The sequence below is a fragment of the Schistocerca piceifrons genome, chromosome 4 (assembly GCF_021461385.2).
Source record: "Schistocerca piceifrons isolate TAMUIC-IGC-003096 chromosome 4, iqSchPice1.1, whole genome shotgun sequence".
Taxonomy (NCBI): Eukaryota; Metazoa; Arthropoda; class Insecta; order Orthoptera; family Acrididae; genus Schistocerca; species Schistocerca piceifrons.
The window spans coordinates 466,733,989-466,753,595 of record NC_060141.1 but is presented as its reverse complement, the minus strand read 5'-3'; the positions used below and the strand labels follow the sequence as shown (position 1 = coordinate 466,753,595).

Sequence of the window (19,607 nt, the reverse complement as noted above, 5' to 3'; positions counted from 1 at the left end):
GAGTGACTAGTCTTATCTTGCCATTGTGATGGCTATCAGAATAGCATGTAGGAAGTTATACTATATTTCTAGATTCATCTACATCTACAGAGATACCCTGTGAGGTACTATATATTGTGTGGCACAGTGTACCTTATACCACTACTAGCAGTCCCTTTCCTGTTTTACTTGCAAATGGAGCAAGGGAAGAACCATTGCTGTATGCCTCCATAGGGACACTTTATTTCTCTTATCTCATCTCTGCAGCATGTACATTGGTGGCAGTAGAATTTTTTGTTCCACGGTCTGTTGCAAATGCCAGTTGTCTAAACTTTCTCAGTAGATTTATTGATTTGATTTATTGATCCATTTCATCTACAGCTGCACAATGTGCAAGAGATACTTGGATTTTTTTTGTTAATATTAACAGTTTTACATATAATATACCTTTGTACATAATAACACACATTAATATATCAATTAATGATGAATACTTAAATAAATGTTGTTATGCTATATACAGAGAGATAAAATACAAATGATCTTCTGAATGAGACTACATTGGGTAAACACACAAAAATTTAGTTTTGTAGGTATTCATTTACTGTGTAAAAGCAGTGATCAACCAAGTACGACTTCAGTTTAGATTTGAAGTGACCAATGTTTTGTATGTGTTTAATGGTATCTGATAAGGCATTGTATAGTTTGATACTAGGATGGATAAGGCTGTTTTGAAATAAATTTGTGTTGGCACTTTGAACATGTACATCCAATTTTTGTCTCATATCATAGCTGTGTATTGTGTGATTTTGAGTGATGAGTGGTCTTTTTGTATGTAAGTTTTGCTTTAAATACATTGTATTTTCAAGTATATATATGCAAGGAAGTGGCAGGATCATCCTTTTTTGAAACAATGGTCTAGATGATTTGCGATTATCTACCCCTTCCATTATTCTTATGACTTTTTTAAAATTTTGAATGTTTTGATGGCATCTCCAGAATTTCCCCAGAACATAATCCCATTCCGGAGGTGAGAGTGTACAACTGCATAATATACACACTGAAAGGTGTTGTAGCTGGTACAATTTTTTAATGTATGCAGCACAAAACAAGAAGTACTTAATTTTTTGTTCATTTGCTTAATATGAGCTTTCCATTTCAAGTTGTCTTGAAGTCCAAGAAATTTGGTACAGGCTGTTTTGGCAATTGTCTGTCCGTATAACTCTAGATTGGGTGATATCAGATTTTTTGTTTGTGCTATTTTAAAGACATATCCATAGCTACAGTTTTTTCAGTGTTTATTATTAAGTCATTGTCATCAAAGTAACATGTTAGCCTGTCAGTGGTTTCTTTTATGTTTTTTACAAGAGTTTCTTCTGAGTTTCCTGTAATTAGAACATTCGTATCATCAGCATATTGAAATATTTTACTGCTGTCATTGCTTATGTTTAGGTCATTTACATAGAGTAAGAACAGAACAGGACCCATTACTGATCCTTGTGGCACTCCATATTTAACAGTCAGTAGCTTGGAATTATATTTCCTAATGACATTGTCCCTTTATTGATCTATTACCATATATTGTTCCCTGTTTTTAAGATAAGAGCTGAGCCAGTTGTTAGCTGTTCCCCTAATTCCAAGATTTTCTAGCTTGTGAATAGCATTTTGTGAAAGACTAATCTTCCCTCCAGAGATTCCCATTTGAGTTCACAGAGCATTTCCATAATACTCTCAGGTCATTCATCTCAGGTCATTTGAACTTACCAGTAACAAATTTAGCAGCACACCTCTGAATTGCTTCTGTGTCTTGCTTTAAATTGAAGTGATGAGGATTTCAAACACCCAGTACTCAGGAGTGGGTTGCACGAGTGTTCTATACAGAGTCTCCTTTGTAGATGAGCTACAGTGAAGTCAACAATTTGCCTTCCCTACTGCTGATCTTACTGCCATAGCATAAGCAGAATCATTTCCAAATCTGAAAGCAGGATTCATCACTTGAAATACAACACATATCATTGAAATCATGTTTATTACAAATATCAGCATACAGCCAAATAACAAATAATTGCTGTTGGTTAAGTCTGAACTGATGACCTACAGCTCACCAGGCAGTGACACTAACCAGAACACTACACTACATGCACCACAGCTCATGGCATTATGTATTCATTTAATTTCATATAGCTTTGCAGTGTTATGCCCAGACATTTAATCCATATGACTCTGCCTAGACATTTAATCTATATGACTGCCAAGCAGCACATGACTAATGCAGTAATCAAACATCACAAGGCTCTCTTTCTTAATCATCTGTGTCAATGTACATTGACCTACATTTGGACTTAGCTGTCATTCATTGCACCAATAAGAATTCTGATTCACCCAATATCCTCCTGTAGTCATTTAAAGACAACACTTTTCCATCCTCAGCAAACAGATGGACATTGCTGCTCACTCCATCTATCAGACTGTTTATGTATATAGAGATCAAGAGTGGTCTTACTTCACTTTGGCACTCCTTAGGATACCTATGTCTCTGATGAACACTTGCCATCTAAGACAACATATAGAGTTCTACTACTTGAAAAGTCTTCATGCTACTCACAAACTTGAGGGCTTATTCAATATGCATGGATATTTGTTAAGAGCCTGCCTGGGGGCACTATGTCAAACATTTTCTGGAAATCTGGGACCATGGAATTTTCCTGTTACCTTGGTTTGTAAGATATCATATGAAAAAGGGGCAAGCTGAGTTATGCATCATCAATGCTTTCTAAGTCAATGCTGATTTGTTGACAGAAGCATTTCTCTCTCAAGGAAATTTATAATATTTGAACTTTGAATATGCTCAAGAGTTCTGCTGCGAATCAATATTAAGGATAATGCCTTTAGCTTTGTGGGTCTGTTCTTTTACCCTTCTTATGTATAGGAGTCACCTGTACTTTTTTTCAGTTGCATGGAACTTTGCACTGGTTGGGAGTTTTGCAGTAAATGCAAGCTATTTTTTATTTTATTTTATTTATTTATTTGGTCCTGTTGATTACATATTATACAGCCAGTGTACAAGTAATATAGGACAAGTCAATTGATGCAATTATAGTAGTACATTAACATTTATATATCACATTGCACAGACATTGGTTTATTTTACAAGAACAATTACTTGCATGCAGTATTAAAGCCTGCATTATGCCAAAAACAGATTAAGTGATTGTTTAAAATAGTAGAATAAGTGACAGTGCATATTTTTATGCTACTGACATATATAAGGAAGTAAATTTTCTTCATGGTCATGGTTTGAATGAATACAAGTTTTAACTGCATTCCTTAAGAAGAGGTTTAAGTGAATGCTTAAGAGAGTGGGATACATGGGAGTTCACATTTTCTCATAATGAAACAGATAAATTTACATTTTATCACCACAATTTCAGTTAAAATACAAGTAACAACATCACACTTTATCTTTAAGGGAGTGCTTTTCTTAGGCATTTCCCCCACTCTTGTACATCATAACTCTGAAGTATTCACTCATTTTATAGAAAGTTTGTTCGATGAGAAATAATTTTAGTTTCCTTTTGAAAACCTGTACATTATTTATTTCCTTTTTTATATTGATGGGGAGCTTATTGAAGACCTTTATACCTGACTCAGTAACTCCTCTATGTACTTTAGTGAGAGATGCAGAGCCTTGATGAAAATTTTTCACCTGTCTTGTGTCATGGTTGTGGATGTCACAATTTTTCTGAAACAGTTCCCTCTTGTTGGCTACAAATAACATCAGTGAGTATATATACTGACCTGTGATGGTAAGTATCCTGAGAGATTTGAAGAGACCTCTGCAAGATGTCCCATTAGGGACCCCACATATTAGCCTCACTGCTCGTTTTTGTATTCTGAAGACTTTTTCAACACCTGCAGCATTTCCCCAGAAGATTATGCCATAGGAGAGAACAGAATGGAAATGTGCAAAGTATGACAACAACATTGTTTCTCTCTCTGTCTACTAACTGATGGAGAGCTCTTAGTGCAAAGCACGAGGAGCTAAGTTTCTTGACCAGCTGATCAATTTGTTCTTTCCATCTTAGGTGACTGTCTATCTGGATACCTAGGAATTTTGTATGTGTGGTTTCATTGATTTTGTGATTGTTAACATCTATTTCAGGAGCTTTAATTTTTTTATTTTTTGTCAGAAACTGTATCATATTGGTTTTTGAAATATTTAAGGTTAGGCTATTCGCAGTGAACCATTTGTGTACTTGAGTAGAGACTGTCACGGCTGTATCCTGCATTGTTGAGTTGGGTCCTTTTATGAGGATACTTGTGCTTGGTAGATCATTAAGGTAGATCAGGAAAATTAATGGCCCAAGAATTGAGCCCTGTGGGACTCCATACTTTATATTTCCCCAGTCTGATATTAATGCTGTTCCTGTCCCCCTTAAGACAACCCTCTGCTTCCTGTTCTGTAAGTAAAGATTCTGTCCAAGTCAAAGATTTCTCTTTAATGCCATAATGTGGAAGCTTTTTTAAGAGTGTGTTGTGATCTACACAATCAAATGCGATAAGAGACCAATGGCAAAGAGTATTTACTTTTAAACAGGATAGGGATTCCATATGGATCTGACAACTTATTTGTTTTCAGTTCCTTTTAGTTGCTTCTCACTGTTTCCAGTTCCTTTTAGTTGCTTCTCAAGACCCTGAATGCTTGTTTCTATACCCTCTGGATGGCAGTTTGGGAGGTGGTCTAGTAATGAATTGTATGTATGTTCCTCTTACATGAATGATTTTTTTTTAACTGCAGAATTTAAAAATTCAGCTTTCATATTTCTACTTTCTATTGCCACAGTAGACTGATGGACAAGTCACTAAATTGAAGCTTACTAGTTCCTTAGTAGGACCAGCATTTTCTTGGGTTCTTGGTAAGATCTTTCTCCAATATATGACAGATGTTGTCATAAGCTTCACACATCAACCTTTTTATAGAAATAAAAACTTCTATTAACTTTTTCTTCTTGAAAATTGGTGAATCATTTCTGTCCTTAATCCACTTACTTAACATACATTTTCAGAGTGAGATTAAAAATCAGTTTAAGTTTCACCCATAACTCCTCTATAATTTCATCGTACCATAACTAAGTAATGCCCAGTCATTGTATAAGTAGGATGCTAACAACTACTTTTCTGGTGTTTCCAGCCTAAAAAACTCCCCTAGCCTCTTTGATGGATTTATTAACTTAAGTGATCTTTGTTGCTATGATGACATGATGGTCACTAATCTCTATCTTTATAGTGGCACTTCGCAAGGTCCTCTTTGTAGCTACCAGGTGTAAAATATTTCCATTGCATATGGAATGTTGAACTAGCTGCTCAAGGCAGTTTTAGGAGAATATGTTCAGAACTACATCTCAACTGTCTGCCCATATCATCTGTAATGAATCCATACATGTCCCAGTCTACATTTGCTCAACTAAAGTTGGTTCTTGAAACTGTGTAAGTAGGCTTTTGCATAAAAGCTAGCACACAATGTCCATGGCTGAAACAAACCTGTGACAATTTGTGCTGCCCTTATTTTTATACATTCAGTATCCCCTGCTAGTCCTATCTGGTACAGATCTCACGCTTTTGAACAATATTATTGGATGGGCTGCTTGAGGATTTTGTAAGCAAGAGCAATTTGTAAGCAATCTCCTTAGTAGATCAAACTGTATCTCCCTAGTATACTACCCATGAACCAAAGTCTGCTACTTTCTTCACATATAACTGATCCTATGTGATCATTCCATTTCACGTCCCTACAAATTTACACTCAATTATTTGTGTGAGTGTACAATTTCAACTGTGACTCATTGATATTGTAGTCATAGGTTACTCTGACATTTCATTTTGTGAAGTGCGAAGTTTTACATTTGTGGACAATTGAAGCAAATGTTCAGTCACCATATCACTGAAATTATATCAAGATCTGATAGTATTTATGCTGTTCATTTTCAAAGTATTTTGTTATAAATAACTATCATTTCTGAAAAGTCTGAGATTACTGGTAATATTGTCTGCAAGGACATTAATATAAACTTGAACACAGTCGCAACACACTTTCCTCAGTGTTATTTCTACATTTGTCAGTGATTCTTGTAACACTTCTCTTAAAATGATGTAACAAGTAGCCAAAGTTTATATTTCAGTGATGAATTTTCAACATTCAGATTTGTGTTGTTTGAATGCAGATTTAAAGTGAATATGTTCAATTTAATAATTTCCTAATCTAAAACTTACATTATTATATAATGGCTTCATTGTCTTCTGCAGGGTTGAGTGTGTTGGCTCAGAGACTGAATTGTGAAGAACTGTAATTATCTTTACAAATTGGTGTGGATCATGCAGGTGGCATCAGCTATTAAACCATCTTAAAACAATTTTCTTTTGAGTTCTTTGGTATATACACTGCTCAACAAAAGTTTGGGATACTATCATAAAATGTAGTCTATGATACTAAATGTCTCATTTACCTTGGCACTTCATGCATTACCCAGTCAGAGACCATACACTGGATCTACAGCTACATCTACATCCATACTCCGCAAGCCACCTGACAGTGTGTGGTGTTACTGGCATGCTTTCTGGCCATTTTCCAGTTGTGTACAAATACTTCTGCTCCAGTGGCACACCATGAGCAGTCCAGTATCAACAGCAGCTTCAGTCAGTGTTCAGCACTGCAGTAACATGCCACACAGAGGCACACAACACTTTGATAGAGTCAGGATAGTAGCTTTATTTTTCAGTAGGTCATACTCAGCAAGATTTGCTTATTGGTTGCATGTAATTCAAAATGGTATGTCTCAGGCGTGGAGAAAGTACAGAGAAATGGGAAATATGAACAACAGACCTTGCAGTGGTTGTCCTTGTATGACAACATCAATGCAGGATCATTTCCTCCAACTGTCAGCTCACAGGCACCCAACATCAGCTGCCAGAAATATTGGAAATGATTTCTCCTGGGTAACAGGGATTTGTGTCTCAGACCAAACAATGCACAGAAGACTGCATCATGGTGGTGTTCATTCCAGAAGATCAATGAGAGGTTTTGCACTGAACCAATCGAACTGATGCAGTAAAAGGATGTTGGCTCTTGCATATCAACATTGGACCATTGCAGAATGGAGTAATGTCATGTTTGGTGACAAAACCCAGATTGGTTTGTGACCAGACACTAGACAGAGTTTGGAGAAGTGGTGGATGATAGCAGGAAGTCCATCTGTTTGTAGGTGGAAGTGTAATTCTGGGTGTCAATAATGATGGGATGGCGGACCCCTGTAATTCCCATCTATAGCAATTTATGGGCCCCTGATCCCTCCAAAAGGTCCTACAAACAATTGTAAGACACTACAGATGTGAAGTTGGTGACTATTTCATCCTAATCAATGACAATGCAAGACCACACCATACTCTAGCAGTGATTCGGTATCTTCAAAGATGCAACATCAACTGAATACATTGCCCAGCACAGTCTCCAGATATGAAAGCGATTGAGCATGCATGGGACATGTTGTAGGTGGCCATTGCACACTGTCTGAATCCACCTGGCAATCTCCAAGACCTCACCGAAGCTGCCATTGAGGAGTGGGACTTCATACCTCAAGGTAATCATGATCCAGAGCATGCCGCGTACAGTAGAAGGACTCATTCATATGTGGAGAGGACGAACTTGCAACTAAAGACTGATAATCATCACCATGAGATAAAGATTTCCGCTATTTTTGTTTTCATGATGTACTCTTAAGATAGAGCCTGCTTCATTTGTAATGATGCTTTGTAACTAACCAAAACTGTTCTTGTTTCCAGAAGGAATTTTGTTTATTTTGTATTGTACAAATCTCAGTGGGTGTACTATAAGAAGTATTACAGCAAACTCTATGATATTCCAAACTTTTGTTGAGATGTGTATTTTGCCTTCAAAATAATCTTGTAAACAACGATATACTTCATCTCCACAACAGTTACATTGCTACTTCTTTATAGAAAAATAAACTGCCTGTGATCAGTTTTAAATTTAAGTTGGAAAAACAGAGAAATTTACAAAAAAGTACTTACAACTTTAAAATAGTCCACCATCATGTGCAGGGCCTGAGCAATAAATGTGAACAATTAGATGTGTTTGTAAGTGGAAACTATGCCTGATGTGCTTGCTATTCGTGAACACTGCTAATCTGATGCCAAATTAGAACATTTTAAACCTCTAAACATGGTACTGGCTAATAAGTATTGCAGGTCTTCCATCAGAAGTGGGGGTGTGTCAGTGTATGTAAAAAGTACATTTGATTTTAACTCTGTAAATGTTAGTAAATATTCATTAGAAGGGACATTTGAGTTATGTGCAGCATGTATAAAGATACCAAGTGATGAAATTTATGTTATGTGTTTATATAGACCCTAAGTGGAAACTTTGAAGTTTTCTTGACAAAGTTCTGTGACATGATGCCACTCCTGAATAAGTTAGTAATTATAGGAAATTTCAGCATAAATGTATTAGCAGATAAGTTACACACTAGAATATTCAGGTATACTCTACTTGAATATAATCTAAGATACCTTATAAACACTGCAACCAGGAACACTGAAACATGCCAGTCTGCAATAGCTCACATAATCACTGGTATTCATCTTTATGATCTTACATCTTCTGTTATAAGTGCTTTGTCCATCTTCTGTTATAAGTGCTTTGTCAGATCATGCAGTAGAATTAGGTGTGAACATAGAAAAGGCTCCTGCACACAGTTTCTGTGGATATATTAGGATGAATACAGGCCAAACTATAACTCATTTGAATAACATACTAAGCAATGTGGATTGGAACAGTATTCTAGCAACACATTACAGTTATGGTAAATACTCAAGTGAACTATATTACATTCTCAACCAAGCCTGCCCATTAATTAAAGAAAAAAATTCAGTCACACACCGTAACCCAAAGCTGGGTACCAAGTTCAGTCACTGAGGCTAGAGAAAAACTAAGATGGTATGAGTTTGCTATGTTAAATGAGTTGAGCAATAAAAAATTAAAAGAAGAATTCAAAAAGTATCAGAAATACTATATAGACCTCCTAAATTCTGAAACATGGAAACGTTTTGAAAGTGTCATTCAAAACTCAAGTAATATTTCCAAAACATCATGGTTACAAGTAAACAGAGAAACAGGTAAATCTGGGAAACATACAACTGAAAATCACTTGCTGATAAATGGCACAACAGAAACTGATCAGAATAAGGCAGCAGATCTATCTAACAAATACTTTGCCTCTGTTGGCTGCAGCATAAACAATCATCTTAAAAATCACAAATACAAATTCAGAGGAACACCAGTGTCAGAAAGTATATTTTTGACACCAACCAGTGAAGAAGAAATAATTAAAGTAGTGAATAGCTTGAAAAATCTCTTACAGCAGGATGTGATGGTCTTAGTCTGAACACTCTTAAGAAATGTATTCATAAAATTGCATCACGTTTATCAGCAATTATCAACTTTGAAATGAAAGGTGGTCTATTTCCAGATGAGTTGAAAATTGTTCGAGCTGCGCCTATTTTTTGAAAAGGAAACAGAAATCTGGTAGAAAACTTTCGATCTATATCTGTTCTTCCAATAACGTCCAAAGTCTTTGAGAAAGTAATATACATAAGAATCTGGAATTTGCTGGTAACCAGAAAGTGATTTCTAAGGAGCAGTATAGGTCTGTCAAGGGGTCATCCACCATTACAGCAGCATCCAACTTAATCAAATATGTCACTCAAGCAATGGACAGTAAAGAACATGTATGTGGCATCTTTCTAGACTTACAAAAAGCATTTGATTGTGTTGATATGTCTATATTGCTGGAAAAACTGTGGACCTTCAGGTTTCATTATTTCAAAAGATAATTAAATTTAGGTAATTTAATATACATTACTGGAAATTCAGAATGCTTGCCTTTCTGTTAATGTGGGCCATTCTACGGAATTATGCTGATTATCTCACAAAGTTTTGCAAGTATGACACTATAATGCTAACTTTAATTAATTGTAACTTTTAATTAACATGGTCTATAGTCAAACTAATGTCATTTCTGGAATCTAATCTGAAGGAATAACCTAAAATAAATTTAAGTGGGGGGAGAGCTTAATTACACATTAGAAGTATCATTAAACATGGCGCATATTACTTACATAACAATATTGAATAGCAGAAAATCAAAGAAAGGAAAAAGAACCTAGTTATTAGCAGAAGTCAAAACATAACACATGGGAAGAATCCAACAGCTGTGTCACAAAGTAACCTGTGGAAGCTGACTCATTCCACATCCCTGATGGCTCCCATTCATGATGGGATTTACAGAACACAGTGTATGAATGAATCAATGAATGTTTATTTAATGGATGTATAAATAGCTATCATGTACTTGTAATTCTAAGACTTCACCTTTAACATTTTACTTCTAACAATTTCATTAGCACCTGTCTCAAGTATGTTGACCTGTCTCCGGTATATTGTTACACAGTGTGCAAAATATCTCTGAAAATAGAATAATAACTGTAAATGAAGCTTAAGCCTCATACTGACCCTCTAAAAGATCACTAATTTGATGTTAATTGAAATTTCTTTCTCTTTCAGGCTTGCGCAAAGTGTAAAAATCATGTTTGCATTCGCCATATTCATCACTTATGCTCTGCAGTGTTATGTGCCATTAGAGATTCTGTGGTATAAAGGGCTAAAACGACGCTTTGAGAAGTGTTCAAAGAAAAAGCAACTATTTTATGAATATGTTGTTCGAACAGCGATTGTAATTGCAACATGTAAGTTATTATTTCTGAAATGTTTAAGAAAGGAACAGTTTACAAATATCAGTGACTTGAACACATTTTGATTATCAGTAGTAGAGATTCTGTCATCATACAGACATTAACAGAACAAGAGCATACAATGAAGGCTTTCATGACTGAATGGTACTGTTGTTGATAATTCTTCCGGGTTATATGGCCGTGGTCCATGGAATTCTTCTATTCCTAACGTTTCGTCCAATACTACGTTGGACATCCTCAGAGGTATGGCTGGTCCTCTGAGTCCTGCTGACTGACGAGTCCGGCATCAGAGAGCGGCCTAAATACAGAGAAAAGTGGGCGTGGTTTACCTTGCACATAGTAGCAGAGAGAAAACTAGTCAAAGATAAAATGTAACTATTGATAATAGTCCATCATAGATAAAAATCACTTATCGATTCTGTAACACCACTGTCCATATCTTGCTTAATTTCAAGGCCTCTTCTTTTCTATTAAAATTATCTTCATGTTTATAAATTTCAATAGCCTCCCTATACAGTCATGGATAATAATTCATGGCAGCACTTAAAACTGTAGTTTCAGAAAACTTAACTACATGGTCACCTGACTGAAGTGCATGTTCTTGCAGTGGCCGATTTATCTATTTTTCCCAGTTGGCAAAGACTTTTATGCTCCTTTACCCTCATATTCACACTTCTTTTTGTAGTACCAATATAGACCTTGCCACAAGTACACAGAATTTTATACACACCGCTAGATGATAATGGTGGCCTTCTATCTTTAACAGAATGAAGTACTTGTCCTATTTTTCTGGTAGGTTTGAATACCGGTTTCACTTATATTTCAGCAAAATTTTGCCGATTCGATCTGCAACCTTACTAATGAAAGGTAAAGATACCGTGTTCTTCCATTGCTGTGTACCATCCTTGTCCTTTGGCCTGCTGTAATTAGGTCTTAAAAACTCTATTAATTTCTTTGTTTGAATACCCATTCTTTTCGAAGGCCTGTTTCAGATGATTCAGTTCCATATCCAGATGTTCCGTTTTGCCCTGTCCACTAAACTTTTGATTACACCTCTTTTTTGTTGCGGGTGATGATTGGAGTTCTTATATAAGTATCTATCAGTATGTGCTCTTCCAAAACACTTTATGTTTTAGACTGCCATTGGTCTGTCTCATGACTAACACATCGAGAAACGAAATAGCCTGGTCTTTTTCCACTTCAATAGTAAACAGAATTTTAGGGTTTATGCTATTAAGATAATCAAAAATTCGTCTAAGGCTTTTTTACCGTGTGTCCAAACCATGAATGTGTCGTCTACATAACGATACCAACAACATGGTTTCTTATTTGCTTTATTCAACGCTAATTGTTCAAATTTCTCCATGTAAAAATTGGCAATCGCAGGGCTCAATAGGTTACCCATGGCAACACGATCCACTTGCTCATAAAACTCCTCATCCCACTGAAACTGGCTAGATGTGAGACAGTGTCTAAACAGAGCGGTCAAATCTTCAGGGAAAACTTTCATTATGTAAACCATAACTTCATTGACTGGAATCATAGTAAACAGAGATACAATATCAAAACTGACCAGAATGTTTTCAGGAGCCAAGGTTAGACCTTCAATTTTCTCAATAAAATGATGTGAATCCCTCACATAAGAATCAGTCTTACCAATGTATGGTTGTAGAAGAGTAGCTAGATACCTAGATATTTGATAAGTAGGGAAATCAATTGCACTAACAATGGGTCTCAGAGGGAGATTTATTTTGTGAACTTTAGGTAAACCATAAAGTCTGGGACACTTAGCTTCACTCCTTAGCAAAACTTTTTTTATCCTTCTGTGGAATGGAAGTAGAAGACTTTATCAATGTATTAGTTTTCCTCAAAATAACAGCTGCCGGGTCTCTTCTAAGTTTATTGTAATATCCCGCCGCTAATAGATCCAAATCTTACTTCTATAGTCCTCTTTGTTCATCACCATAGTGGCATTGCCTTTATCAGATGGAAGAACAACTATTCCTTCGTCCGCATTTAAATCCCTGAGGGCCTTTCTCTCCCCCTTAGTTAAGTTACTCTCCAATGGCTTATTATGGCATAAGACCCTTGTGATTTCAATACGAATTGCATTAGCAGTTGCCTTAGGGAGGGTTCGAATCCCTGCTTCCACATTCGCAATAATCTCTTCCACTGGTACGTGCTTAGGAATAATAGCATAATTACCTCCTTTGCGGTTCTCACAAATGACGGACTATTATCAATAGTTACATTTTATCTTTGACTAGTTTTCTCTCTGCTACTATGTGCAAGCTAGACCACGCCCACTTTCCTTGGTATTTAGGCCGCTCTCCGACACCCGACTCGTCAGTCGGCAGGACTCAGCAGGACCAGCCATACCTCTGAGGATGTCCAACGTAGTATTGGACGAAACGTTAGGAATAGAAGAATTCCATAGACCACGGCCAGATAACCCAGAAGAATTATCAACAACAGTAAACAAGAGCAATTTCAAATAGTTGCAAAAAATACTAATGTTTCCCTTTTTTTAATTATTATTTGTTTCATGAATCCTTAGGTGTAAGTATCTTATTTAGGTGATGATATTTTATTTCTTTTCAAAAATAAATCAACTGCATGCATGTTTTATTTACATGCAATGCCAATGTTACAGTTAAGTTTCTGTGTATAAAATGACCAGCATCTCACCTAATATTTCTGGTAACAAATAAAGGTTTACATTAAAAATGAAAGCACTTAATAACATATTTAAGTCAGCAACTAATTTTAAGCCACAGAAGAAATTCCAATGTATAAACCCCCCCCCCCCCCCTCCTTTAGCAAATTTGTGATTAACAGCTTTTTTAAAAAATATGGGCAATATTTGTTTCCTTAATCCTGTAGAAACCAAAATTTATGTTTCAGTTGTAGTACGGAATAATCAACATTTGAAACATTTAGCTTTAGCTGGTTGGTTCCTATTATGTTAAAGAATGAAATCATATCTATGTGTAGAGATGAATAGTGAAAAATATTAATATTTGGCTACTTTATTAGAGGAAGGATAAGAAGAGAAATAAAGAAAATACGTGTTATTTCAGTAACATAATCAGTAGGAATTTTAAAAAAGACAGGTTTTGTTATTTTTAAACTGTCATGAAATCAAGACTGTGAAAGATATGACACTGGAAAAAAGGAAGAATAAAAAGCCAGAATTTGAACATAAAGAAGAGCCCTAATAATGACACTGTAGGAAAAGATATATTGCTACTTACTGTAAAGATGACACCTTAAAGTTGCAGATAGGCACAGTTAAAAGACACTGACATGTAAGCTTTCAGCCACAGCCTTCATCAGAACAAGAAAGTGAAACACACACCATCAGTTAACACAAACAAGCACACTTCAGACACACATGACTGCTAACTCTAGCAGCTCAGGCCAGAATGGCATTCTGCCAGAGTTGGCAGTCAGGGTATCCCAGGACGAATGGTCAGTATTCAGGGATATGATAGGAACAATCATTCAAAGTAAAGAAGTCTAGTAACCATGGACTCTTAAATGCATATCTTAAGAGCTATGAGCACTACTTCGGAACAAATGCCCATAGCTCTTTTGGTGTTCGTTTTAGAGCACACATTTACTGGACATTTTTTCTTATTTTGGCCTGTACTACCTACTCCAAAAATATGGAAAGCAAAAACTGTGCAGTAGAAGAGAAGATGAAGCAATGCTCATAGTTCTTAAGCTATGAATTTCAGAACCTGTGTTTACTAGACTTTTTGCCCTGAACGATTGTTCGCCGTCATGACCCTGAATACTGAGCTTTCCTCCTGGAACACCCTGTATACTCCACAATAATATAAACTATCAGGTGAGAGCAAAAAAAAAAATCTTGTAAATCCATGATTTAACTCATAAATCAAAACATAGGAAAAATATTTCACTGATCAGAGTGCACACAGGTAAGAAATTTCCGTACAGATTAAACTTACTTTTTATATGCGATGTTTTTACCAACTGAGATGTCTAGGCACTGCTTGCAGAAGCAGAAGCCACGCACACAGTTTAATCTGTCAAAGAATTTTCTGTGATCAGTGATGTTTACTACTAATGTAATAATATGTGGAAACTTGAGGTCACACATAAATAATTAGAAGACTGAAGATGGAAAAGTATGCTAGGCTGAGGAACAGACTTGAATCTTTACATTTTGATAGCAGCACCAATCTATGAGTAAATGAAGCATGCATTAAAGACTGTTAATTTTGTGGTCTCTGAGATAAGGATCTGGATTTAAAGCCCATCTGGAACATACATTTAATATGAAGTGCACACTTTAGTGTGAGCACAGTGTTGCAGCCTGCATGTTACTTATTGTGTGTAGAAATTGGAGGAATGAAAATAAGTAAGGCAAAAATAGAGTTCACGGATGTGCAGTGCAGTCATGAAGATGACTGTACATGACAAGACTATTTGAATGCTTTGTTTATCATCAAGCTGGTAACAATCAAGGGGAAAAAGGCTGGATATAATGAGAATCGTCAGTTTGGAAGAAAATGGACACAAACTCTCATGAGAAAATGAACAGCGATGAGGACACTGAGATTTGCGTTTGCATATAAGAGCCAGGGAAAAGTTAGAAGCAACTCATTAAAGAGAAACCAAACATTGACACAGAGTCTGACAGATATGGAATTTGGCTAGGGCATGATAAAAGAAGAGGTAAAGAGTCATAACAGATAGGCTTCTATAAGGAAAAAGATGACAGCAAGTCATAATATATAAGCATCAGAGATTATATCGTTAAATGTGCATGTTTGGTGGAGATGGCTAATACACTCCACACCTATACGCAGGGAACTACATACGTAAAGGTTTAGTAACAATTAGTTTCACAAGTCCATATGATTTTCAGAAATTGTTAATAATTGTGTATAACCATGATTAAAGCCAAAATTGTTATGTCATGATCACTTACATTTTTTATTAGATTCACAATGACAATATTGCCACATGTATTTCATTTCTGTTTTATTATTGTGAACAATATTTTAGTATTTTTCATAGTAATTTCTCTTGAAATTATTGCTCAATGTAATAATGTTGTCTTCTTTACAGTTCTCCTGGCAGTGGCAATACCTCGACTGGAATTATTTATTTCACTATTTGGAGCCTTGTGTCTAGCAGCAGTTGGCATTGTTTTCCCACCATTGGTTGAGATCTGCTATTTGTGGCCCATCGGTTATGGTTTCTGCAGATGGATCCTCATTAAAAACATACTCCTTATGATCTTTGGCACTTTGGGACTTGTCATTGGTACCTACACAAGTCTCAATGACATTATCGTTTCCATGCTGTGACATGTGATGCTATTGATGTATACAGACAGTGTGGTACACTTATGAGATTTTTTCAGTGATACTGCTTTACAGAGAGCAGAGCATGTCTAAGCATGTGTACCTTCTGAAAGTTACTGAAGAACAGCTGTGTTATTGGGAATATGTTCTCCTGACATGCAAATAGATCGTACTATCACAAAAGAACATCACTGCTGAAGTTTCGTCATGGGATAATACTTTTACAAGGTGGAGGAAATTGCTGTTATAAACACTCATGCGAGAATTTTTACTTGTATTGTACATACCACCTTACTTATTTTGCAGTTCACATAGTTAAACAGCATAGAGACTATTTACCAGTTTAACAACGATAACTGGTGTTGCATGTCAGGAGAGAGCACATTGATTACTGCCTGAACACAGTGTGCACTGCTATTCTTTTGTTACTACTAGGGATTACGTTGTAATCATGTGAAACGTTATTGATCTGTACAGATCGTATTATGAGTAAGGCAAGGTGATCTATGTATATACTATGCCTACCATGGCATTAAATTAATTATGTGCTTTAATAAAGCTATGCATAATATAGTACAAAAGATGAGAAACTGTGATTTTGACCAATGGAAAACACAGTTTTTTTTCCTAAGTGAAGCTAACAGCTGTTAAAACATTCCCGCACCTGTGAAACTAAAGTTATTTTATTAGGCAATTTTCTTGTAAAAAATAATAGAGAATATATGCTAAAATTAAAATGAACAACTATGGTAAATAATTGTTTTTCACTGCTATTTCCATTTCATCAATTAAAATGTTGATGCTGTGCTGTAGTGCACATTTGTCTAAATTTGTTTCTGGTTTTGAATGGCAATAAAGTCACTGTTGATATGTAAGTATTAAGTTATAGGATTAAGTTACAGGGTTAATATGTATCTCAATTTCATTTGCTTACAACTAAATTTGACAAATTACAGCCAGCTACAATTGTAACACTGTTTTCCATTGATGCAGGAACTTTTAAAACTCAGTTTTCGTTCCTTTTCAATACACAAAGACAAATGAATTTCCAAATTTTTAAATATGAAGATTGTGAGAGATCTCAGTTTTTTTAGTGAATATACTTTTGTGAGTTATCAGTAAGGTCCTTTTTAACCAACATAAATGTAAAAGTGGTATAATACATAATTAATTTACAGTCCAAAGCTGTTGAAATCTAATACTAACATGTCAGTAACTTCTTAAGATATTTTTTATTACCATTGTATAATGAGCATGTAACTGAAAACAGATTGAATGAATGTGGAAGTGTAAGGTGATGCAGAAGCATAATGCTAGTCATATTTACAAAAAATTTAATTCAAATGTAACTCTAGTCATCTCAATTTTCAAACACCATGGTTTCCCTAACCACATTGGGCAGATGTCATGATGGTTCATCCTGTATGACCATTTCCAGATTCATTTAAACTTTAAATAGAATCTTTTTGAGCATTTGACCACAACATTTTGTAAAACTACAAAGAAATTATAAAAAAAGTCCATGCTTTGGTAGACTTGCAATGATTCTTTCCATCACCCTGAAGAAGATACAATTCAGTTGAATTACTAGCTTTTGTTTTGTAACTGCTGAATGAACCCTGGAATCTCTAGGTTGTAATATCAGTAATGTAAGGAAAAGATAGATTGCTACTTACCATAAACATGACATATAAGTTGCAGACAGCCACAACAAAAAGATATTTACACATTAGCTTTTGGCCAAAGCCTTCATCAGAAAAGGAGACAAACACACATTAATTCACACAGGCAAGCACATATCTTGCACACATGACTCCAATCGCTGGTAGCTCCAGTTTGCTTTCCCTGTCGCTGTAGTCGTTTTGTGAAAATATGTGGGAGGAAGTAATATATTGCCTGGCTCTTCACTCTTGGAATTTCAGTAATAAACCTCTTCATGATGCACAATGCTTCTCTGGTAGCATCTGCCACTGGAGTCTGAGCATTTCCATAATACTGTCATCCTGACTATATGATCCTGTAACTCTCTGTTGTATCTTGTCTATCTCTTCTATTAATCCAATGCAGTAAGTGTCCAATATTCATGAGCAATACTCAAGAGTCAGTCAAACAAGTGTTTCATGAACCACTTGTTTGTGGATGAATTACATTTCATTAAGGTTCTTCCTATTAGTATCAGCCTGACCTCCACTTTCCCTACAATTTGTTAATTTGGCCATTCCAGTTTAGATCACTCCAGATAAATACTCCAGGTATTTTATGGTTGTTACTATTTCCAGCAATTAGCTGTCAATAGTGTAACAGAACATTAACAGATTTTCTCACCTATTTGTGGGTAATATGTTACATTTATTTACATTCAGGTCAACTACAAGCCCCTGCACCAATTATTAAGTGACCTAGGTCTTCCTCCAGTTTACTACGGTTTCCTGGCATTGTCTTCTTATAGACAACTGCATCGTCACAAACAACCTCCTAGAGCTTCCAATGTAAGCCACTAGATCATTTATATTTATTGTTAAGTCCTACCACATTCCCTTGGGGTACTCCCGAAATTACTTTTACATCTGCCACCTTTGTTCCATCACAAGTGTTATGTTGAGTCCCAACTCTAAGGAATTCTTGAATACAGTCACAAACATGATACAGTGCTTGGTAAACTATATTTTGTTCACTAAATGGCAGTATAGAACTGTATCTATGTCTTTCTGAAATCAAAGAACAAAGTTTCAAACCAGGTGCCAGTGTCTACAGCACTCTGGATCTTGTGGATCAAAAGAATGAGCTGTGTTCCACAAGCTCTCTATTTGTGTAATCTATGTTGAAGTTTGTAAAGAATATTTTCATTCTCCAAACTATCGTAACACATGCGCATATAACACACTCTGTAATTCTACAACAGTTTGAGATAAGTTGTATAGGACTATAACTAATGCATCTGCCCCATGATTCTTCTCCAAAATGGAAATGACCAGTCCTGTTCTCCATTTGTTAGGAAGCGTTTGTTGCTCCAATGACCTACAATGAACTACTAGTCAAAGGAGAACAAGCTATTTCACATAATCTCGATAGACTGTACAGGTATCTCATCAGATTCACATGCATTTCCACTATTAAAGAACAATAATTGCTTTTCTATTCCACGATTACTTATATCAATATATACCATTTTGGTGTTCAGGCAGGAATTGAAAGGAGGAATTGTATTACTACCTTGCACAGTTAAATAGTTTTGGAAGTCTGAATTCATTGGTGTAGTTCCCATTCCGTGGTATGACCTTTAAAAATAAATCTAAATTGAGTGTAAATATTGTATGCATCTCTGATGGGCACTTGGACCTTGAGTCAGCCCTGCTTATAGTCAGTAACTTCCCTATCAAGCAAACATGATCAATTCCAGCTACAAATACCACTAAGAATTTAATTAAAATTAATAAATTAGTATTTTGCTTCAGATAACTTTTG

At 35.7% G+C, this 19,607-nt stretch overlaps 1 protein-coding gene across 6 annotated transcripts in view; it reads left to right on the top strand.

Annotated features, from left to right (window-relative positions):
* LOC124795498 (proton-coupled amino acid transporter-like protein CG1139) overlaps nucleotides 1–17,675 on the top strand; it is a 278,487-nt gene extending 260,812 nt beyond the window's left edge. For all 6 annotated transcript variants that reach the window (XM_047259554.1, XM_047259552.1, XM_047259551.1 and 3 more), the window contains exons 9-10: nucleotides 10,616–10,797; nucleotides 15,904–17,675. In XM_047259554.1, coding sequence (XP_047115510.1) covers nucleotides 10,616–10,797; nucleotides 15,904–16,145 — 424 coding nt within the window. In that variant the 3' untranslated portion in view covers nucleotides 16,146–17,675. The remainder of the gene's footprint in view (nucleotides 1–10,615; nucleotides 10,798–15,903) is intronic.
* Nucleotides 17,676–19,607: the final 1,932 nt, after the last annotated feature.